Source organism: Cupressus sempervirens, chromosome 4 (genome assembly GCF_028749045.1).
Source record: "Cupressus sempervirens isolate cs-2001-9-10 chromosome 4, ASM2874904v1, whole genome shotgun sequence".
Classification (NCBI taxonomy): Eukaryota; Viridiplantae; Streptophyta; class Pinopsida; order Cupressales; family Cupressaceae; genus Cupressus; species Cupressus sempervirens.
Window position 1 is genome coordinate 460,487,435 of NC_143121.1, and position 18,151 is coordinate 460,505,585.

Consider the following 18,151-nt stretch of genomic DNA (forward strand, 5'->3'; position numbering starts at 1 on the left):
TTGATTGTCATTTTGATCATCTTTGAATGCTTTAGAGATAAAGTAAAAGGTAAAAACAAATTGCACACCTCTTGATTCTTCCAAGCCCTTCTTCAAGCACTCCATACTTTTATTACTTGTGCATCTCCTCAAATCACTCTTCCTCTGCATGTTATTTTTCAAGATTGGCCTTGAACAGCAACAAAACAAGTGAAAAATTCCAGCTAATTAGAAGATGGCACTGTAAAGTACCAGAGGAGAAAACTAAGCTAGCATCTCCATCTGGCTGTTCTCCATTTTCTCATTAGTGCTTGGTCCAGCTTCTGTAAGAAAACAGTGTCATCCATTTGAGTTCCTTTTTCCTTTTAACAGCTCAACAGATCACAGTTTTTTAAAAATCTGTCTAGTACAAATGTATAAGCTTTTACCGAGGGTAGAGGTGTGTGATTTGTCATTCTCTATTGCAGTCTGAAAGCCACAAAATCCACCATATACTGTCTCTGTTATTTAGGTTGCTAATTCACAAAATGTCACTATATATGAACAAAGAAGTCAATAAATATATAATCATCACAATCAATAATCTGAAAAATCAGTAAAAGTGTTGTCATACTTTTTAATAATTTGAGGAGAAAATATGAGATGCTTTTTCTTAATGAAATCCCCTTCTATTAGTTTCATTTACTGAACATTATGCGATCTGTATCCCTGTAGAAGCAATCAAAGTTCATGGAGATATTTTAAGAACTCCATATCTTGAGAAAGTCTTTAATTTTACTTACACAGGAAGTTACCAAGAATCTGGCTATGCCCTAAAAAGACTTGGAGGATTTTTAGAAATGCCTGCATTTGTTGGCTTCATTACTATAGAGTTCCATATCCCATGTAAAAAATTATAATTTGATCCCCACTTTTGGGTTGAAACACTAGAAGATAACCAGTAAAAAATTGTTGCACATTTATCAAAAAAGAAGCATTCTTCAACTTTAGATGGCAATAAAGCTACATGATATTTTAAGAAACTTCTGGGAGTGAATAAGTTTGTATGATGTATTAGGTGGAAATTTAATTCATATTAATAGGATAGATCCAAATGGTGCAATTGTGTTAGGTTATTTTTAGTATCCTTGGTTTATGCTAAATTTAGCTCATTCCTCTAGAACCTTAGTCAATGGTCAAATAGGCTTTTTTCTAGTTTTCTTAATTTAGTCTATTTTTAGACCACAATATATTTAGCGTTTGTAAACTCTTTTTAAGAGTGCATTGCTAATTCAATTATTAATTCAATTTTTAATACCTTAATGGTATTAGAGTGGGAGTTGATCTAGGTATGACTTTCTTATGGGAGGGTTTTAATATTTTTTCCTCAAGGGATACCATAGCTACTCTCAGAGGGTGGAACAAGGGATTTCACCTCGAATTTCTTTTGCAGAGAATAACTCATTAACAAGGGATTGCACCTCGAACTTCTCTCCCATAGAAGAACTCATTAACAAGGGATTGCATCTCGAACTTCTCTCGCAAAGAATAACTCGTTAATATATGAAAGGAATCATTGAAGCTGAGCCTCTATCTTAGAAAGAGCATCATTCTCCATTATACCAAGCTTATCCCGGAAGTAACAAAACTTCACTCTTGGAAGTGGGTTGATGAGAATGTCTGCAGTCTGCTCCTCTGTAGAAATGTATTTGAGCTCAATTGCTTTGCGTTAAACTATGTCCCTCAAATAATGGTATTTAATTTTCAAATGTTTGGTTCTGTCATGAAAAACTGGATTAACTGAAAGCTTCTTACAACTCTGGTTATCATTTAACCACTGTAGGTTCCAAAGGCAATCCAAACAAAACCTACAAACAATTTACGAAGCCACACAGCTTCTCTTGCAGCCACACATACTGCAACATAGTCTTGCTTCAGCTGTACTCTGAGCAACACAAGATTGTTTCCTGCTGCATCGGGAAATCATAGTTGAACCTAGGGTGAAACAACATCTTGAAGTACTCTTCCTATCAGGAACACATCTTGCCCAATCTGAATCAAAGAACCCCTACAAGTTCAGCTCTACACATGAAGAATATTCCAAGCTATATCTCACTGTACCACGAACATATCTCAATGTGTTTGGCTGCCACAAGATGAATTTTCCTTGGCTCACACATAGACTGACTCAAAGTATTAACTGCATAACATATGTCAGGCCTTGTGTTCATCAAATATGTTAAAGAGCTGATTAATTGTCTATACATAGTAGGATCAATCAAATCTAAAGTGGCTGCATCGTCATGTAACTTTTTAAGTTTTGCTTCCATAAGAGTCACCATAGATTTACACTCTAACATGCCGGATCTTTTCAAAATATCAATTGCATATTTATCTTGACTTAATATAATTTCATTTGTTCTTTGCCATACCTCAAGCCCAAGGAAATAGTGTAGCAAGCTAAGATCTTTCATTTCAAATTCTAAAGCTCACTCCTTGCAGTTGACAATGAGACCATCATTATTAGTGGGAAACAAGTCATCAACATAGAACACATAAATCAACACTTTGTCATCATTTTACCTATAAGTATAAATTCAAATCCGCATCATTCTTATGAATACCCAAACTTAGAAGATAGTGATCAATTCTCTCATACCAAGCACAAGGAGTTTGATTAAGGCATATACTGCCTTTTTCAGCCTATTCAAATGAGACTCCCTAACATGAATAATAAAGCCCTCCGGCTGCTCAATGTATACTTCCTCTTCAATAACCCCATCTAAGAAAACTGTTTTCATATCCATTTGGTGAAGTTTGGCATCATGGGATGGTCACCTGCATCATAATCGGATTACATCATATTACAACAAGTTTGCTGACAGGCTGATAGTGCAATTTGATAAGAAGAATCCAAAATCCTATTTAGCGGGACCTTGCTCAGCTTAGAGAGGTGGGTAGTTTGGAGTCCTTCATTGATGAGTTTCTGTGACTCTTTGTCATGGTTCTTGATGTGTCAGAGAAATGTCTGGTCATGCTATTTACATAGGGACTAGAAGAGCCATTGAGAGGTTGGCTCAAGGCATTTGACTTGCCATTTTGCGTGTGGCCATCAAAGAGGCCAGGAGCAAGAAGCTCGTAGCTCCTAAGAGGCAAGCTTCGCATAAACCACCACCTTACATTCACCCACTAGTTGCTAATAAGATAAACAAATCACTTTCAAACATGATGAGGCAGCTCATGAGGATTTGAGGAGAGAACTTTTCTATTGGTGTAGAGAGCCTTATGGCAAAGATCGCTCTTTCCCTTTGAGGCCTAGGGTTAATGAAAATCGATCTATGTGGGTATATTATCATGATGATGAGGCTGAAACTTCACATTAGCTAGCTGATTTAAATGGTTATGAGGCTTTAAAAGTCACTTTGGAGTTTGGTCCAGAAGCCAAACTATCACCGATAGTATTATCCACCACAGTGCCACTAACATCCACTTTCAAGATCAAAGGGCTGTTGGATGGACAACATTGCATTCCCACATTCATGAGGGGTTTGTTAGCAAGTGTGGTCTTCAAGTAGAGGAATTTGCTGGTTTTTGAGTTAGGATACTAGATAGCTATACCCAGACCTGTACCAGACACATATGTCATCTCACTTTGTTTTGATGACTACAAGTTATAGTAAGATTGTTTATGTAATCAACTTGCGAGAGATGAACATTGTACTGGGTATGCTGCGGTTACAGGATATTGAGGAGTGTAATCTCAACCTGTGCTTGATGGAGATGAGGTTTGAGTACTAAGGCAGGAGATATGGGTTGATGGGAATCATAAAAGGGCTATGCTCCATAGAGTTTCTGGGATGGGGACATTCTATGGGATGGGGACGTGTTTTTGGTACGAGTATGTGTCGAAGCCAAAATTAAGGGGATGGGACCTCAGGGGACGGGATTAAAAACATAGGGGATTTTTTAATATATAAAGACAGAATTCAAATTTACATATTTTAACATTGATAAACCATTCACCATAAACATTTTAGAAGACCAATATATGGAATATTATCAAATGGAAAGTACTAAGTACTTCCATTATAACAATATCACATACATATATAGCAAAAATCAAAATGTCTAAAGGCTCCAAGTATCATGCTGAAATCGGAATGCAACAAAGAGAAGTCCAACTAAAATAGTTGGTAAATACTAAACGCAATCTTTCCTTACTAAACACAATCTTTCCTCACTGCTGCTACTGCTCTTATGTTTTAAAATTTTTTCTTCCTCTTAGCAATTATGTCAAATCAAAAAATGAGTAGAAGAGTTAGTGTTTTAATGGACCAAATATAGTTTGCATATTTTTATTATGTCTTTAAGACGACTAGGGACCCGCGCGGACAGCAAAATGTTTTAAAAAATTGATTTTTTGGGGGTGTTTTACCTTTACCAAATTGGCTGGAAAAAAGTGGATGGTCAGCAGTTTTAGGGACAGATAGGGGACAGAAAAATCATCCTCGGTACTGCTGGCCGTCCCCATGTTTCCTACCAAAAAAAATTTGGGTGTTTTGGGGGCGTTTTTGAATTTGCCAAAAAGGAGACGACTCAGGGGATGGCAAAAATTTGTCCCCATGTCTCCATTTCGTCCCCGATATGGTTACGAACCCAAAACCATGGGGGACGCATCCTCGTGGAACACTATTAAAAAGGGAGATTGTGCCCTATCTCTTTTTGTAGAGAGGAGAGTAGGGTTAAGCATAGACATGCTATGATATAGTAGGAGCAAGTCACACATGATATGATACATGATGAGTGAGTCACACATCATGTCTCTTGTTATTCAAAGATATATTGTTCTGATCAACATACTAGTGTTGTTCACTTGGTGAACAATCCCTTATTTGATATAGGTATTGCATTGTCTTATAACAATTTGCTATTTGGGTTTGATGTTGGACTCCCTCTTGTGATGAGTGATAACGATGCTTGGGATCCTATTAGTGCACTAGGATTCTAGATAGGCCTTGCAAAGGAATTTTTAGAGGTGAACATGTTGAGGAGTGTGTACAACTTTATATTTGATCCTCTTACATTCAATCCTCATGCACATATATCTTTTGGGTGCACAACTTGATAGCGCAAGAGCTTGAAGACTGGTATTATAGCCTATTTTGCACAGAGAAAGGGGGCAAATCTGGTCTATTTGTAGAGATGCTTCCATGTGATGTTCTTGCTTTAGCATTACCAATTGTGGCACTGAGTTCAGTTTGGCAGACTTTATTGATTATATGGATGATGTTATCATTGTAGGAGTTACTTGGGGATGTCTATTATATTATTTTTAGTATCTTTAGTTCTTTCTATACTTAAACCGTTCTTCTAGAACCTTAGTTGATGGTCATTTAGGCTTTCTTTTTATTTTTTCTCAGTTAAGTCTATTTTTAGACTATGGTATAATCAGCTTCCTTAAAATCCTGTACAAGAGTTCGTTGCTAATTCAATAATCATTCTGTTATCTCTGTTCATTCTGTCTTTAACAATTTCATGGTATCAGAGTGGGTTTGAGCTTTGACTCCCTTATTGGAGGGCTCAAATTCTTTGAAGCTTTTAGTTTTTGGAAAAAATTACAATTCTAAAAATTTCTTCAAGAATTTCTTTTCCAGAAGTTTCAAGGATTTTGAAAGCTTGAAGCTGTTCCTGTGCCTGCTGGTTAGGTTTTTTAGGCATTTTTGTTTTTTGTTTTTTTTATTTGTAGTTTGATTGGAAACCCAACAAGGTCTTTTTTGCAGGTCTTTAGTGCAATTATTGTCACAAGCTGGGTCACATGAAGAAAGATTACATGAAATGGTGGCAGCTACACAATTTTCACAGGATAGGTCTCAACACAAGGCCCCAACAACTCTGTATTCAAATGAGGAGGAGGTTGCCTCCTAAGCATTCTGATCAGCTCATACTATTTGGGGGGGGGCGTGGGGGGGGGCCTTTTATAAACTTTCCTCAAAAATTATCTGAGGGCTGCCTCCTATGCCTTTTGACCAGCTCATATTATTCTGATTAACAGTCATCACTGAACTCACTGAGGATTTTCCTTGCAAATAGAGATTAAACCCAAGAAAGTTAGGAAGCTATATATAAGGTAAGACAACTGATCTCAAAGTCAATATCTTGAAATCACTATGTTTTTGTGGAAATAGAGAAGTAGAAACTAGAAACTAATGGCAAAATCACTGGAAAGATTATAGCCAGCAAGTCCTCTATCATCGCATTCCTTAATCATGATTCAATTTTTTTTCACGAATTCCTTTGGGCAAGTAGGTGGTAGAAAATGCTTTCCTTATAGAAAGGAATGCTTTCTGTGTAGTTGGATGTCAACTCCAGTGAACCCTAGGGTAATACTAATAGTACGGATGCTGCCTTGTAGAAAATATATTTTCAGACTCATTCTCAAGAACTACTCTCCCAGAAACCAGAAGCAAAACAAGGTCAAAGACCAATCGATAACTGCTGTTCCCTTTGTGATTGACTCTATATGCATGATATTTAATTTTGACCTAAAACATTGCTAACAATAAGTACAATAATTAACCAAGAAAGTAAAAAGATTAACAGTCTTTAATCACTCCATTGATTGAAGTACATTTTATTTTGGTTTATGATGTGGTCAAATAGTACATACCAAGTGCACTTTATTGTTCTCAGCTGCATGTTATTTTACTGAATAAAAGTTTTTCATAGTTGCACCAAGATTTGTGTAGTATTTCTGTTGTGTTGCAATTACTCTTCTTTGTGGTAATTTTGCTTATATCATAGTTGGCAAGATTAAAGGCCTATCAATGCTTCAGTACATCAGTCCATTCAACAAATCAGCTTTTGTATCCTTGCTGTTATTACAAAGAGAAATGGCTCCAAAACACCAAATCATCCTTACTTTTGTATCCTTTAATCACAATTTTTTTTAAAAACCATTTGGAATGTTATATTTGGCAGGTGAGTTGTCTGCTCGAAGTACCTCTAGAGGAACAATTAAAGGAACTGTTGAGGAAGAAGGATTATGATGAGGCAGTCAGTCTTGCAGAGGAGTGCGTAAAAGAGGGGGCAGAGAGTGGTGCCAGAGAGACACTCTCTCTTGTTCATGCACAAGCAGGTTTTCAGTTGCTTTTTGATCTGCAGTTCAAGGAAGCAGTAGATCATTTCTTGCGATCGGAAGTAATGCAGCCATCAGAGATTTTCCCATTTATAATGCCCTATCCAAATCGCTGGTCATCCATGGTGTGCGTACTATCTCTGTTAACAGGTTTTATTCACTTCAATAATACAGAATTTTGTGGGGCTGGAATAGGTATCTACCATTTTTATTGACATTTAGAGGTCCTCTTGTAGTAGAAAAGCTCCATAATTTGTAGTTTATCATGGTCCTTTTCAATAGGGAAAGAAATGGGTAGGAATTTTTATAATTTTTTAGTCGTAGTTTTTGGCATGGGATCTTGCTGCCAATTTTCAACTTGTAGGTGGAGTAAAATTAATAAATCTAACACAATACAGCTTAGCTACTGAAAGGATTGAGGCAATGTTGGCATTATAAAGGTTATGGGAACCATATAGAAGCACTTAATGCATTAAGTCAGATTTCTGTGCAGGTGATTTCTGTAACAACAGCTATGGCTTCAGGATTATACAAGGATAGCGAACTGAATATCATTATATAATCTTTTCAACTTGCTAAATGGGCTGTGGTCCAAGGCTTCTAATATCCTTGCTAATTAAGATGCTCTTTGAACCATACTGTGAGTGTAATGTCCCCAGATTATGAGTACTCAAGTTTTTCCCTAGGTTACAATATTTATCAAAACAAGTTTAGAGACACCTTTGACTTTGGTTGAGATCCCGCAAGAGGGTAATCATTGATATGATATGATATAATAGATTTTAATGACGTCCACGAGGCTAAAATAGACTATGGGACCTACACGATCACCCCCCCAAGGCAGGAGCGAAACTAATCTAGCTGCAAAGTTTTGGTTAACTTGTTTCTCCTTCTTTGAAGTTTGATAATCAGAGCCGCTGTTCTCTTCACTTGATCTTCCTCGAATAAGTAGTTGAAGTCCTTGTTCTACAATATCTCTGCATAACCAGATCTGATGTCACTGTATGCCAGGCAATCCTTGACAAAGTGCTGCTCCATCACTACTGCTCCCATGTTACAGAATAAACATGTTCTGTCTGCCCACTCGTCCTTTGGAACTTGCCATCTACCAGTTTCACATCGCAGCCGGTGCGAATTAGTTCTAATTTGTGCCATCAACATTTTTGCTTTCCAATTAATAGGTGCTCTTATATAGGCCTTTTCATCATGACTAGAAGTGGGGTTAAATTTTTTAATGTAATAAGGTTTTTTCTGCCCTATATGCCTTATCCATAAAATATTGTGAAATTTTTCCATGACAACCGTCTTTATTTCGTTAATGTCATCCAGGCAAGTATGGATGTTGATATCCTATTTTTGCATCCATTTGTCATTTTGCTTTATCCATTTTCTTTTCCACCTGACAAGTTTTTCCTCTACGATTAGGTTGGGCCAGTGATGTGTTTCTAGACCTTGGGTTTTCTTTAAATAGCTTAGCATCCAGACCAATGCGACGGCTTCTAACGGAAAGGAACCCACCTCTGCCAATAAGATCTCATATGGCACTGTGGTCTTGACTTTAAGATTGCATGTGATGAGGTGTTTTTGAATTCTTTCTACCTGTTGCCATTTTTGTTCGGACATACTACCACCCTACACTTCACATTCATATAGAATAACCAGAGTGACCAGCAAACCAAAAAGAGTTTTCATTGTCGTCCAATCCCATAATTCTCCGTTCCTGCACCTGTTTTGTAAAGAATATAACACCTTCCAGCCCCCTTGGATTCTTTTTGATTTGCATGTATCCCAACTGAGTTTGTTATAAAAATCTATGCCCAAGTATTTGTACTCCACAATTGTACTCCACAATCTCAAGAGGGTTACCCTCAAACAAGAACTCGTCCTGTATACTCCTATTCTTTTTTAGCGAGAAGATCATAACTTTGGTTTTGCTAGCGTTCACTTGCATTTCCACTTGATGACAAAAACTTTCTAGTGCTTTCAAGTGTTCTTTCAAACCTTTAGCTGTTCTAGCAAGTATTATGAGACCATTTGCATATAAGAGCAATCTTATCACAAAGTGGGCCAGCTGTACCCCCTCACCATTGGTCTTGTTTATCCATTCCTCTAACTTGTCAATATAGAGCCCAAATAATGTTGGAGATAGCGGACACCCTTGCTTAACTCCGATGTTGCTTCCAAAATCCTCTAATAGCCCTTCCATCGTTCTGATTTTAGCTTTGACCCGTTCATACAATCTGTGAATAGTAGACCTAAGTTCTTTAGGAACTTCCAACTCCTCCATTCTGTCCCAAAGTTTGTTACGCGGCATTGTGCCAAATGCTTTTTTAAAGTCCACAAAACAATAGAAAGCCTCAGCTCCCCGAGTGTCCCAAACTTTCTCTATCAAATATCTGAGAGTGATGCCATGATCTATAGTAGAGTGTTTCGGTCTAAAGCCTGCTTGCCCTTTTGCTCTTTTGCCTTCTGTTTTAGACCATTTACTAATTTTTTGTTCTACCATGCTGCTAAATAATTTTTAGACCATTTAATAATTTTTTGTTCTTCTTCTTCTAGCCAAACTGGGTCTCTGCTTTCTTTGTAACTCTTCTTAAGATTAAGAGTTTGGTTGTTTGCTGTTCTAGCATTGAAATCACCTATTATCATTATTTCCCCTAGAGAGCTAAAGGCTGCTATGTCTTTTTTGAGTGTAGTGAACAGGTCTTCTCGATCCAATCTATGTTTTTTATACATTTTGAGCCTTTTTAGGGCGAAGTAGCAAACAACCACCATTGTAGAAATCTGATTCTCTGTTATTTTTATCCATATATACTGCTTGTTTACATCTTCTTTCTCCAAGTTTATAAATTTGCTCCAAGTTTCTTTAATTAGAATGGTGATGCCTCCATGCCCCTTACCATTTTCTATCTTCTCATTCCACAGTGATATCTTCTTATACCCCTCAAAATCTGGAACCCTACATCCATTATGTTCATGGGTCTCAGTAAGCATAATGATGTCATTATCTTTAGCTATCGGCCCTAACCCAGGTCCTCTTCTCCCAGGATAACCTCTACAGTTCCAGCTGACTATAGTTATATGTTCCTAGGTAGGCCCAAGTTCCTATTTATTGTGTGTGATTTTGTCGTTGATTTGGGCTCTGCCATTTTGTAGCCACGCCCATTTGCTGTTTTCTCTTGCTGTTTTCACTATTTCCCATTCCTTCTTTCTTCTTGCTGAGTTAAGGTGAGGTCATCATCAAGATATATGTGTGTGCCTCTGAGAAATTTCCTATTACTTAAGATGTTGTTTTTGCCCCCTGTATTCCTTATTGTCACTCTAACATGCTTGTTCTTGCCTCTTCTTATCCATTTTCCGATTCTTTGTGCTTGTATGGTTGTTCCATGCCAGTCTAATTGGTCTTTAAAGAAGTCTTTAACTAGATCTATTGTGTTTTCCTATTCTCCATAGTCTCCTAGCCCTTTGATGACGATATTTGCTACTTTCTCACTTCTTTCTTTTTCCTTTCTAATCTGCCTCTGAACTTGTTTTTCTATGCTATCAATAGAAGTGTTTTTTGGCCCCTTTACTATGTTAGCCCATGATCTAACTTTTTCGATTTTCTCTCTGAGTCGGCTCTCTTTTATTTCCATATTGGCCATGGCATCTTGTATATTTTTCATTTGCGGATTTTTGTCTCCTTCCTGAGCCCCTCGCGCGATACTGGCTGCTGTCCTCTTTTCCCCTGCTTTCCTTAACAATATTAATTCATACTCTCCTTTTTCCATATTAAATTTCAATTTTTGAATTTGTTCTCTAAGTGACTTGACCTCCATTGCTAGTTTCCAGTTATCTTTGGTGACTCTTTTCATTATGATACTTTCTATTTGGCTCCTCTCTTCAAGTGCCCACACCCTCTCCTTCATAGCTACCAGGTATTTCACAAAGACGTCCGGTACCACGTCATGGGTGTCCTCGTGGGGCTATAATAATTTGACAGCCTATCCTCCACTGTGTCCATTGCTTGAGAATTATCTGTCTTCCCTTTACCTTTGATATCATTAAATCGCTTAACTGTTTCAGAGATTTCAGTCGGCCTCAAACTCTGTTCCCCCGTCTTTGTACTGTTTGGGATGTGTGGTATCGGTTTCAGAAGTATAGTTGCGTGCTTCCCTCTTTTTGCATATTTAATCTTTCGTATCTTTCTTTGTATGATTATTCTTTTATACTGTTTGGCATTCACGTAACTGTAGTTTCCTCCTGTAGGTGGTTCACTGACTTGTGGAAAGCTCAAAATATTTGTGGGTAGATTTCCATTTGTTCCTCCAAGACTGAACAGACTCGTGTGTCCGATTGGGGGTCCTAGAAGAATGAGGAAGCTCCCTTGATTCCACTTGATGATGCTGTTTTGTATTAAACTATCCCCGTGTGTCAGAACTGTGCCTTTGTTACCAGAGATGTTGTGTTTAGCAACCTCCCCCAAACTGCTTGCTGTTTTGCTGTTACGGGTGCACTGACCATCTAATTCCCTGCCATACTGTTACTGTCAGATCCTATGTTGTGCCCTGTGATCCCATCTAGTTTTGACTGTGCCTTATCTTTGGTTGATCGATCGATGAGACTTGTGCAAGTATCTTCTCATCAGTCTGAAACCCTACAAGTGTTTCTGTGATTCCCCCATTTATTCCTTCCGTGAGAACTATGTCATTATCACTGGTGTCTTATTATAGATTCTTTATGGTTTTTGTGTTTTGTTTAGCTAGTTACACACATTTAGTGTACAAGTTTTGTGCATGCTCACGTATGTTATGGAATTGACAAAGCAATTTTGGGGAAAGCAATGTGTAAGAAAGTGATTGCTGAATGGGCCACTTGGACTTATTGGTTGATAGCTCGATGCCAATAAAATAATAGGGTTTTGTTACTCGTGATGCTCTGATGCTCTTGGTTGACTTGGTTTTTCCTGATGCACTGTTGTTGTCTGTGGGTCTGACCCGGTTTCTTGCTGCTTTTCGGCTTCCTGCTTTTCTTATTTTTGTTGGCTTCCTACGTTGCTTGGTTAGCTTGCTTCCTGCGTTGCTTCCTACGTTCTCATGACTGAAGGCATGGTGTTAGCAATGAATTTATAATCATAATTCATAATTAGATTTTTTAGGTTAGAAATAATTATATATTAGAATGTTAGATCAAATCACTATATTGCTTCAATCAATTCTAATACGGCTCAAACATAGAGGTGATAAGATAGGATGATTTGATAAGGCGCCCTAGAGACCTTCTGCCCTAGGCCCAAGAGCAGAAATGGCATCCATCTTGACCTCAAGTGGCTTGTAACATCCATATGAGGTGGAGTACTTAGGTGTCCTATCCATGTGAGGGATACTTAGAGACCTTCTACCCTAGGCCCAAGAGCAGATATACCATCCCTCTTGATCTCATCTGGCTTATGCCATCCATATGAGGTGGAGTACTTAGTTGTAATGTTCCCTTTTGGAACATTAGAAATATTGAAGTCTTATTTTATGCAATATTAAATAGACTCTGAGACATAGGCTCAAAATATTAAAAGGGTCAATTTAATGTTATTTAAAGGACAAAAGGGTCAAGGAGGAACAAGATGAAATACCTTAGGGAAGTTGAAGAGCCACAAGGGAATAAGATGAAAACCAAAGAGGAGCCGAAGAGTCTTGGTTTGTGTATTAAAAGGGGAGAGAGGCTCATTGTTGGATATGCTTGATATTATTATTCAGTTCAATATTCTCTCTTGTGAGAGTCTCGGAAAGCTCCATGCTTTCAGCTAGTTGGAGGACGTAGCCCCTTGTGCTAGCAGGCAGTGGACGCAAACCCATTGTCCTGGGAAATTTCTTTCAGGTTTTTCATCCGTGCTTACAGGTTCTTATCCGAGCTTTCCAATCTGACTGTTAAATTTGTATGTAAGATTGGATTATGATTTGCTGGTTATTGTATTTCTATTGTATAATGCAATAATGTGTTTTAGGAGTATTGAAGGATTGCTGGTTTTATCCTACTGATTTGTAATGCATATTCATATGCTTGAATCTTTAATATCATTCTGAGGTAGATGGATTTATTTTAGAAAGTACTGGTTTTCTATTGTTGTTTGTATTACATCTGCTTGTGCATGCATTTTGAATATTATATTCAAGAAAGAGTTGGTTGAATACCAATCTGGGTTATTGTTTTACATTACTAGTTATCTGCAAGGCAGTTTCGTATATTCATGATCACGAGGTCAATTTGAAGGAAAGATAAGGAAAAATCCGTTTTAGGATAGTACAGTGCTCGTTCGAGTTATTACAGTGCTGGTACGGGTCATTACGGTGGTATCAGAGCTTGTGTATCTTGCCAGCCTACAAGGTTTGCATTTGACCACGCATGAGAATCTGAATTTCAGTTCTGAGAGTATTGAAGTTTGATCGAATCTTGAGAATCAAAGACACTTTGAATGAATAATCTTGGAGAAAATTCTAGTATTGAATAAAGTTCTGAAACTGGATTAAAAGGCCAATTTTATTGATATCGTGGGCCATAAATATTTGAGTGGTCGTCATAATGTTTTTGGGAATAAATTTATATTTTGGAGCCTGCAGACATATATCTTATTGATGAGCCAAGTGCATACTTGAATTCTAAGCAGCATATTGTTGCAGCAAAGGTTATAAAGAGATTTATTCTTCATGCAAAGAAAACTGATTTTGTGTTGAGCATGATTTTATCAGGGACACATATTTGGCAGATACGGTTATAGTTTATGAGGATCAACCTTCGGTAGATTATACTGCAAATGCTCCATAGAGTTTGCAAACAAGAATGACTTGTTTTTATTGCAACTGGATATTACATTTAGACGAGATCCAACAAACTTCAGGCCTCGTATAAATAAATTGGATTCAAAAAGGACAGGGAACAGAAGAATGCAAGACCAACAGAGAGCTATGGACTAGAAGGTTGCTACAGGCTCATGGGCATAAGCCTGGTATGAATTTTTGGAGCCGTGGGTTATTTTAGGATTCACGAGGAATGCAAGTCATCAAAATGTTGACAAAAGACTTAGAAGATTAGATACCGCTAAGGTTGGACTGCACGTAGATGATCTTGAATAAGAATAGGAGACTGAAATCTACACAAAGTTCTTGCACGTATTGGACATTGTCTAGCAGTATTGAGTTTGTTTGGCAGGCAAGGTTGACAGACATTCATAGTTGAGAGATAAATACAACACTTTAATTCATTTACAGTGGCATTAATTAAAATCACAGACTGGGAGCAGCTTGGCAACAGATTGTCGAGTGTTAGGGAATATGCAGGTTGGAAGCAATAGGAGTTGGGCCTCATTCAATCAACATACTTATCGCCTGCAGCCAGATATCAGTATCACGCAGGAGTATAAGGGGCGGCTGGGTAGCGGATACTGAGGTGGTTACGACAGTTGTCTAACACGACTGGGTCACTGTCATTCCAGTCTTGCAATGGCTCCATTATGAGCATCACTTACAATCGGGTCCGATAGATAACCATACATGGGTGAAGCAGTAGTAACGCCATTCCTTTGCTGCAGATAACTCCCTCTCGGCACTCGCATACACCTCTGCAGGCTTGGATACTTGAGCAGAGTAATTACAGGTGCTTCGTTCTCTCCCTCGCATTGAATGTAATGTTAGCTGACAAACTTTCCATTCAGGTGACTGTAAGAAGGATACATGCACATTTATTTTAATATTGTTGTAATGAGAGTAGGTGGTTGAGGTAGAATATTAATCGGAAGAAAGCTAGCGGAAGGGGGACCATCTTTAGTGAACGGAAGTTTTAAAAAGAGAAATAAAATTATTGTTGATTTGGATAGGCGTTTCTCTATGATTCTTGGAATCATGAGTTACAAACTAACACATCATTGAATCATATTGCGGAAATTTACAAAATAACGGCTCTTGGAGTTATTAGTAATGCATATGAATAATTTTTTGGGTGGTTATTTTTTGGACTTCTAGAGCCCGATAGAGATCATCCTGCCATTATAAAAGACTAGACGATATGTTCAGAGGAGGGGACAAAATTGAACATCAACGACAACGAATATGATTAATTCCAAGCTGGACAAAATATTCTTGAAGGATAATGACGAATTTGAGGAACGTTGGGCAGTTGGAACTCGAGTAGGTGGCATTTCGAACAATGGTGGAGAGGAAATTGGTTAGAATCTGGTGTTAGCACTTTTAGACACCATGCAATAGGAAGCCAATCTAGGAAATAAACTCCTCAAGATGATTACGGGTGGAATTCTGTGCATCTCGAGCGTAGGCATTATCTACGGGTCTCTTTACTCCCTCGACTGTGTTTATTTAGATAAGCCACCATTTGTAAATTGTGTTGTCTGTTGGTGTGAAATCACGGGTTCAGGAAAACACCAAGTTGGACATCATTAAGGAACCAACGATTTTGGAGGGCCTGCGGAATAAGGGGTTACCAAATGGAGAAATTTCACAGTAACAAGGCAGGAAACAGATTATAAGTATCCCATTGCTTGGACGGTAATACATCCGTGGTCGGGTTCCTTCACGGAATTTAGACTACCATTCTTTTAGCCGACAATAGTTGAAGACGTTGGTGGTCGGGTTGCAAGGAATGAAGGTGATTCGACAGATTAATCACTCCTGAACTTGCAAGGTTGCTCACTATAATATGGGTCTGTGCCTAACCCTTCCCACGTTATTGAATATAAACTTTGTTGTATTATTATTATCGGGTGTACTCTGAGATAATATCTCCTTACAGTAATAGGCATTTTGCTTTGATTGCTGAGCTTAAACATTGACTGGCTATATTTGGTGGAAATCAAGAAGATCGAAGGCCCAAAAGAACAGGGGTAGTGAAAAGGTTCTTGATACACTAGAAGAACGCTAGCAAAACTCCAAGTTCAAGATTGTAAGAGGAAATTTGCAATAGCTTAAACTCTCAAATTCAGTCCTCTATTAAACCAAACCAAGTTGAGAGTTGTATTCTTCCATAATGCTGAGTATTGATTAAATGCATGTGGACTGTTAGACTTTATGGTGGAATATTGAATCCTTGTGAAGATCAACAAAAATTTGAAAATTGGGTGGAAGTATTGCAGTATTTTGTGATTTGAGTAGGGTTCATGCTCTCAGTGAGTTGAGGTTCACTTATGTAATCTAAGGGGCATGCCTTAAAAGTTTCAAGGAAGACGTAGAGTGTGTTTCTCGTGAAAGTCTTGATGAAGAATCTGATTTTGAAGAGTCATCGCTCATGAGAAAGTTGATTCAGATTGAAGAAGCAAAGAAAGTGGAAGAAGGAATTAGAAATCATCTTAAGCTTGAGATTTTACAAGAGCATTCTTTTTGACAATTTGGCAAATAAGGATTTTGGGGTAAAATCTTAAAAGATACCATGAAACTACAAGAACATTTTGCTCAGAGGTCTGAAGCTGACATAAGAGCAGAAATCCTTGACATTTATAGAGAGTATAAAAGGTTCCCTAACCGAATTCAGAATGATCTATCATTCAATGAGTATATGGATCTCTATCTTGAGCAGCAAAGTATGACTGATATGGCAAAAGGAAAGTATTTGGAGTTGGTCCAGGATCTCTTTGCAAACGAACAGTACACATGGGTGTACAAAGAAATTCCGATAGACCAGAATTATCATTTGGATGATCTTGAAATAGAAGAGCAGACAACTTCCAGAGATGGGTAGCCTTCTCGCGATCACATATAAGATGTTGCACGAGGTATAGGTTTCTTTGTTGGTGACTTGGAGGTGAGCTTTGTCAAGCTGAATAATGAAGTAAATTGCACACAAGGTAATAACAGTTTGGGACCTTGGCATCATAAACCATATATTCATAATACTCAGAATTTGAATTTAGAGGAACAATCTAGTATGACACTGCAAGGCAATGAACAGTTTCAGCAGGGAAATAATGAAACACATGCCTTATAGAATCAACTAAAGGGTAGTAAAGACATGGTCGTGACATTTTTGGTGCAGTATGACAGTACCCACGAGTTGGTTGAGGAGCTCTACAGGAAGATCCCAAGGGCAGGGGAAGGTGACTGGCATTTGGCTGATTTACAGAAGGTCAAAACAGCCCTCGAGTCTATAAAATTAGATTACTTATATCTGCTGTCCAACAGGGATTACATTCTAAAGGTTCCTGAGATTTATGCAGCACAGTCAAATAAGGAAATGGATGAGATTGAGGAACTTTATAGGACTCTTAAGTATGTTTGGGAGGCAGTGAGTGAAGCTCAATTTTCTCTACAGAAGGCAGAAAATCAAATCAAGTTCATGGAACACTCTTGGGAACATGAGAATAGATTGAGGCAGGAGTTCTTCCAGGAAGTCATTGACGAGTTTGAGAGCATTCAACAGATGTATGACTTGGATAACTATCCCAAACAGTTAAGTAGCAAAACTTCAGAACATTTTCAGTTTGTTGACAACCCTTTGTTTGAAGTTGTTGCTGATTGGATGTCCGATAATCCTCTTTTTGTGTTAAATGAGGGATCATCTCTTGTTTGCCATGAAGAGGACGAGTTTGATTTCACACTATGGGATCCTGACTCATATTCTAGCAATGAATCTAGTTCTTGGCATGGGAATGATGAATCAACTTGTGTTGTTTATCAATTGATCAGCCCCAACATATTTTCCGATTTCACCCCATTCCGGAGTTGGGTGAATTTTCTTCATCAGCCTTTGAACAGTTTTCGGTGGAGTATTTATGTAAGGTTCGTGGGTAGTTTCTCAGCATTCTTCATATTCATAGCTCTTATGCACTGGGGAATTCTCCAAGTTTATGTCGACAATATGAATTCTGATGTCCATGGGATGATGGTTTCATCTTTTGAGTAGTTCATCTCTTATACCATCCACTTAGGCCAGGTCTTCACATTCTTTTGGATTATACATGGACCCTGGGTATATTTCTATCTCATCATAGTAGAGAGGCAGCGTAATAGAGTTTGGGATCCAGGTGTTGACAGATTGTATCTTCGGTTGGATGAGGATTTTACTGTGGTCCTATTTGGTTTG

General features: G+C 38.0%; 1 protein-coding gene across 2 annotated transcripts in view; it reads left to right on the forward strand.

Moving 5' to 3' along the window:
• The window catches only part of LOC149561970 (Vacuolar sorting protein 39), a 205,308-nt gene that overhangs the window by 7,327 nt on the left and 179,830 nt on the right, over positions 1-18,151 (forward strand). For both annotated transcript variants that reach the window (XR_016363881.1, XM_089825494.1), the window contains exon 2: positions 6,937-7,218. Coding sequence is in view for 1 of the 2 variants with exons in the window: in XM_089825494.1 (XP_089681620.1) it covers positions 6,937-7,218 (282 nt within the window). In the remaining variant the exon portion in view is untranslated. The remainder of the gene's footprint in view (positions 1-6,936; positions 7,219-18,151) is intronic.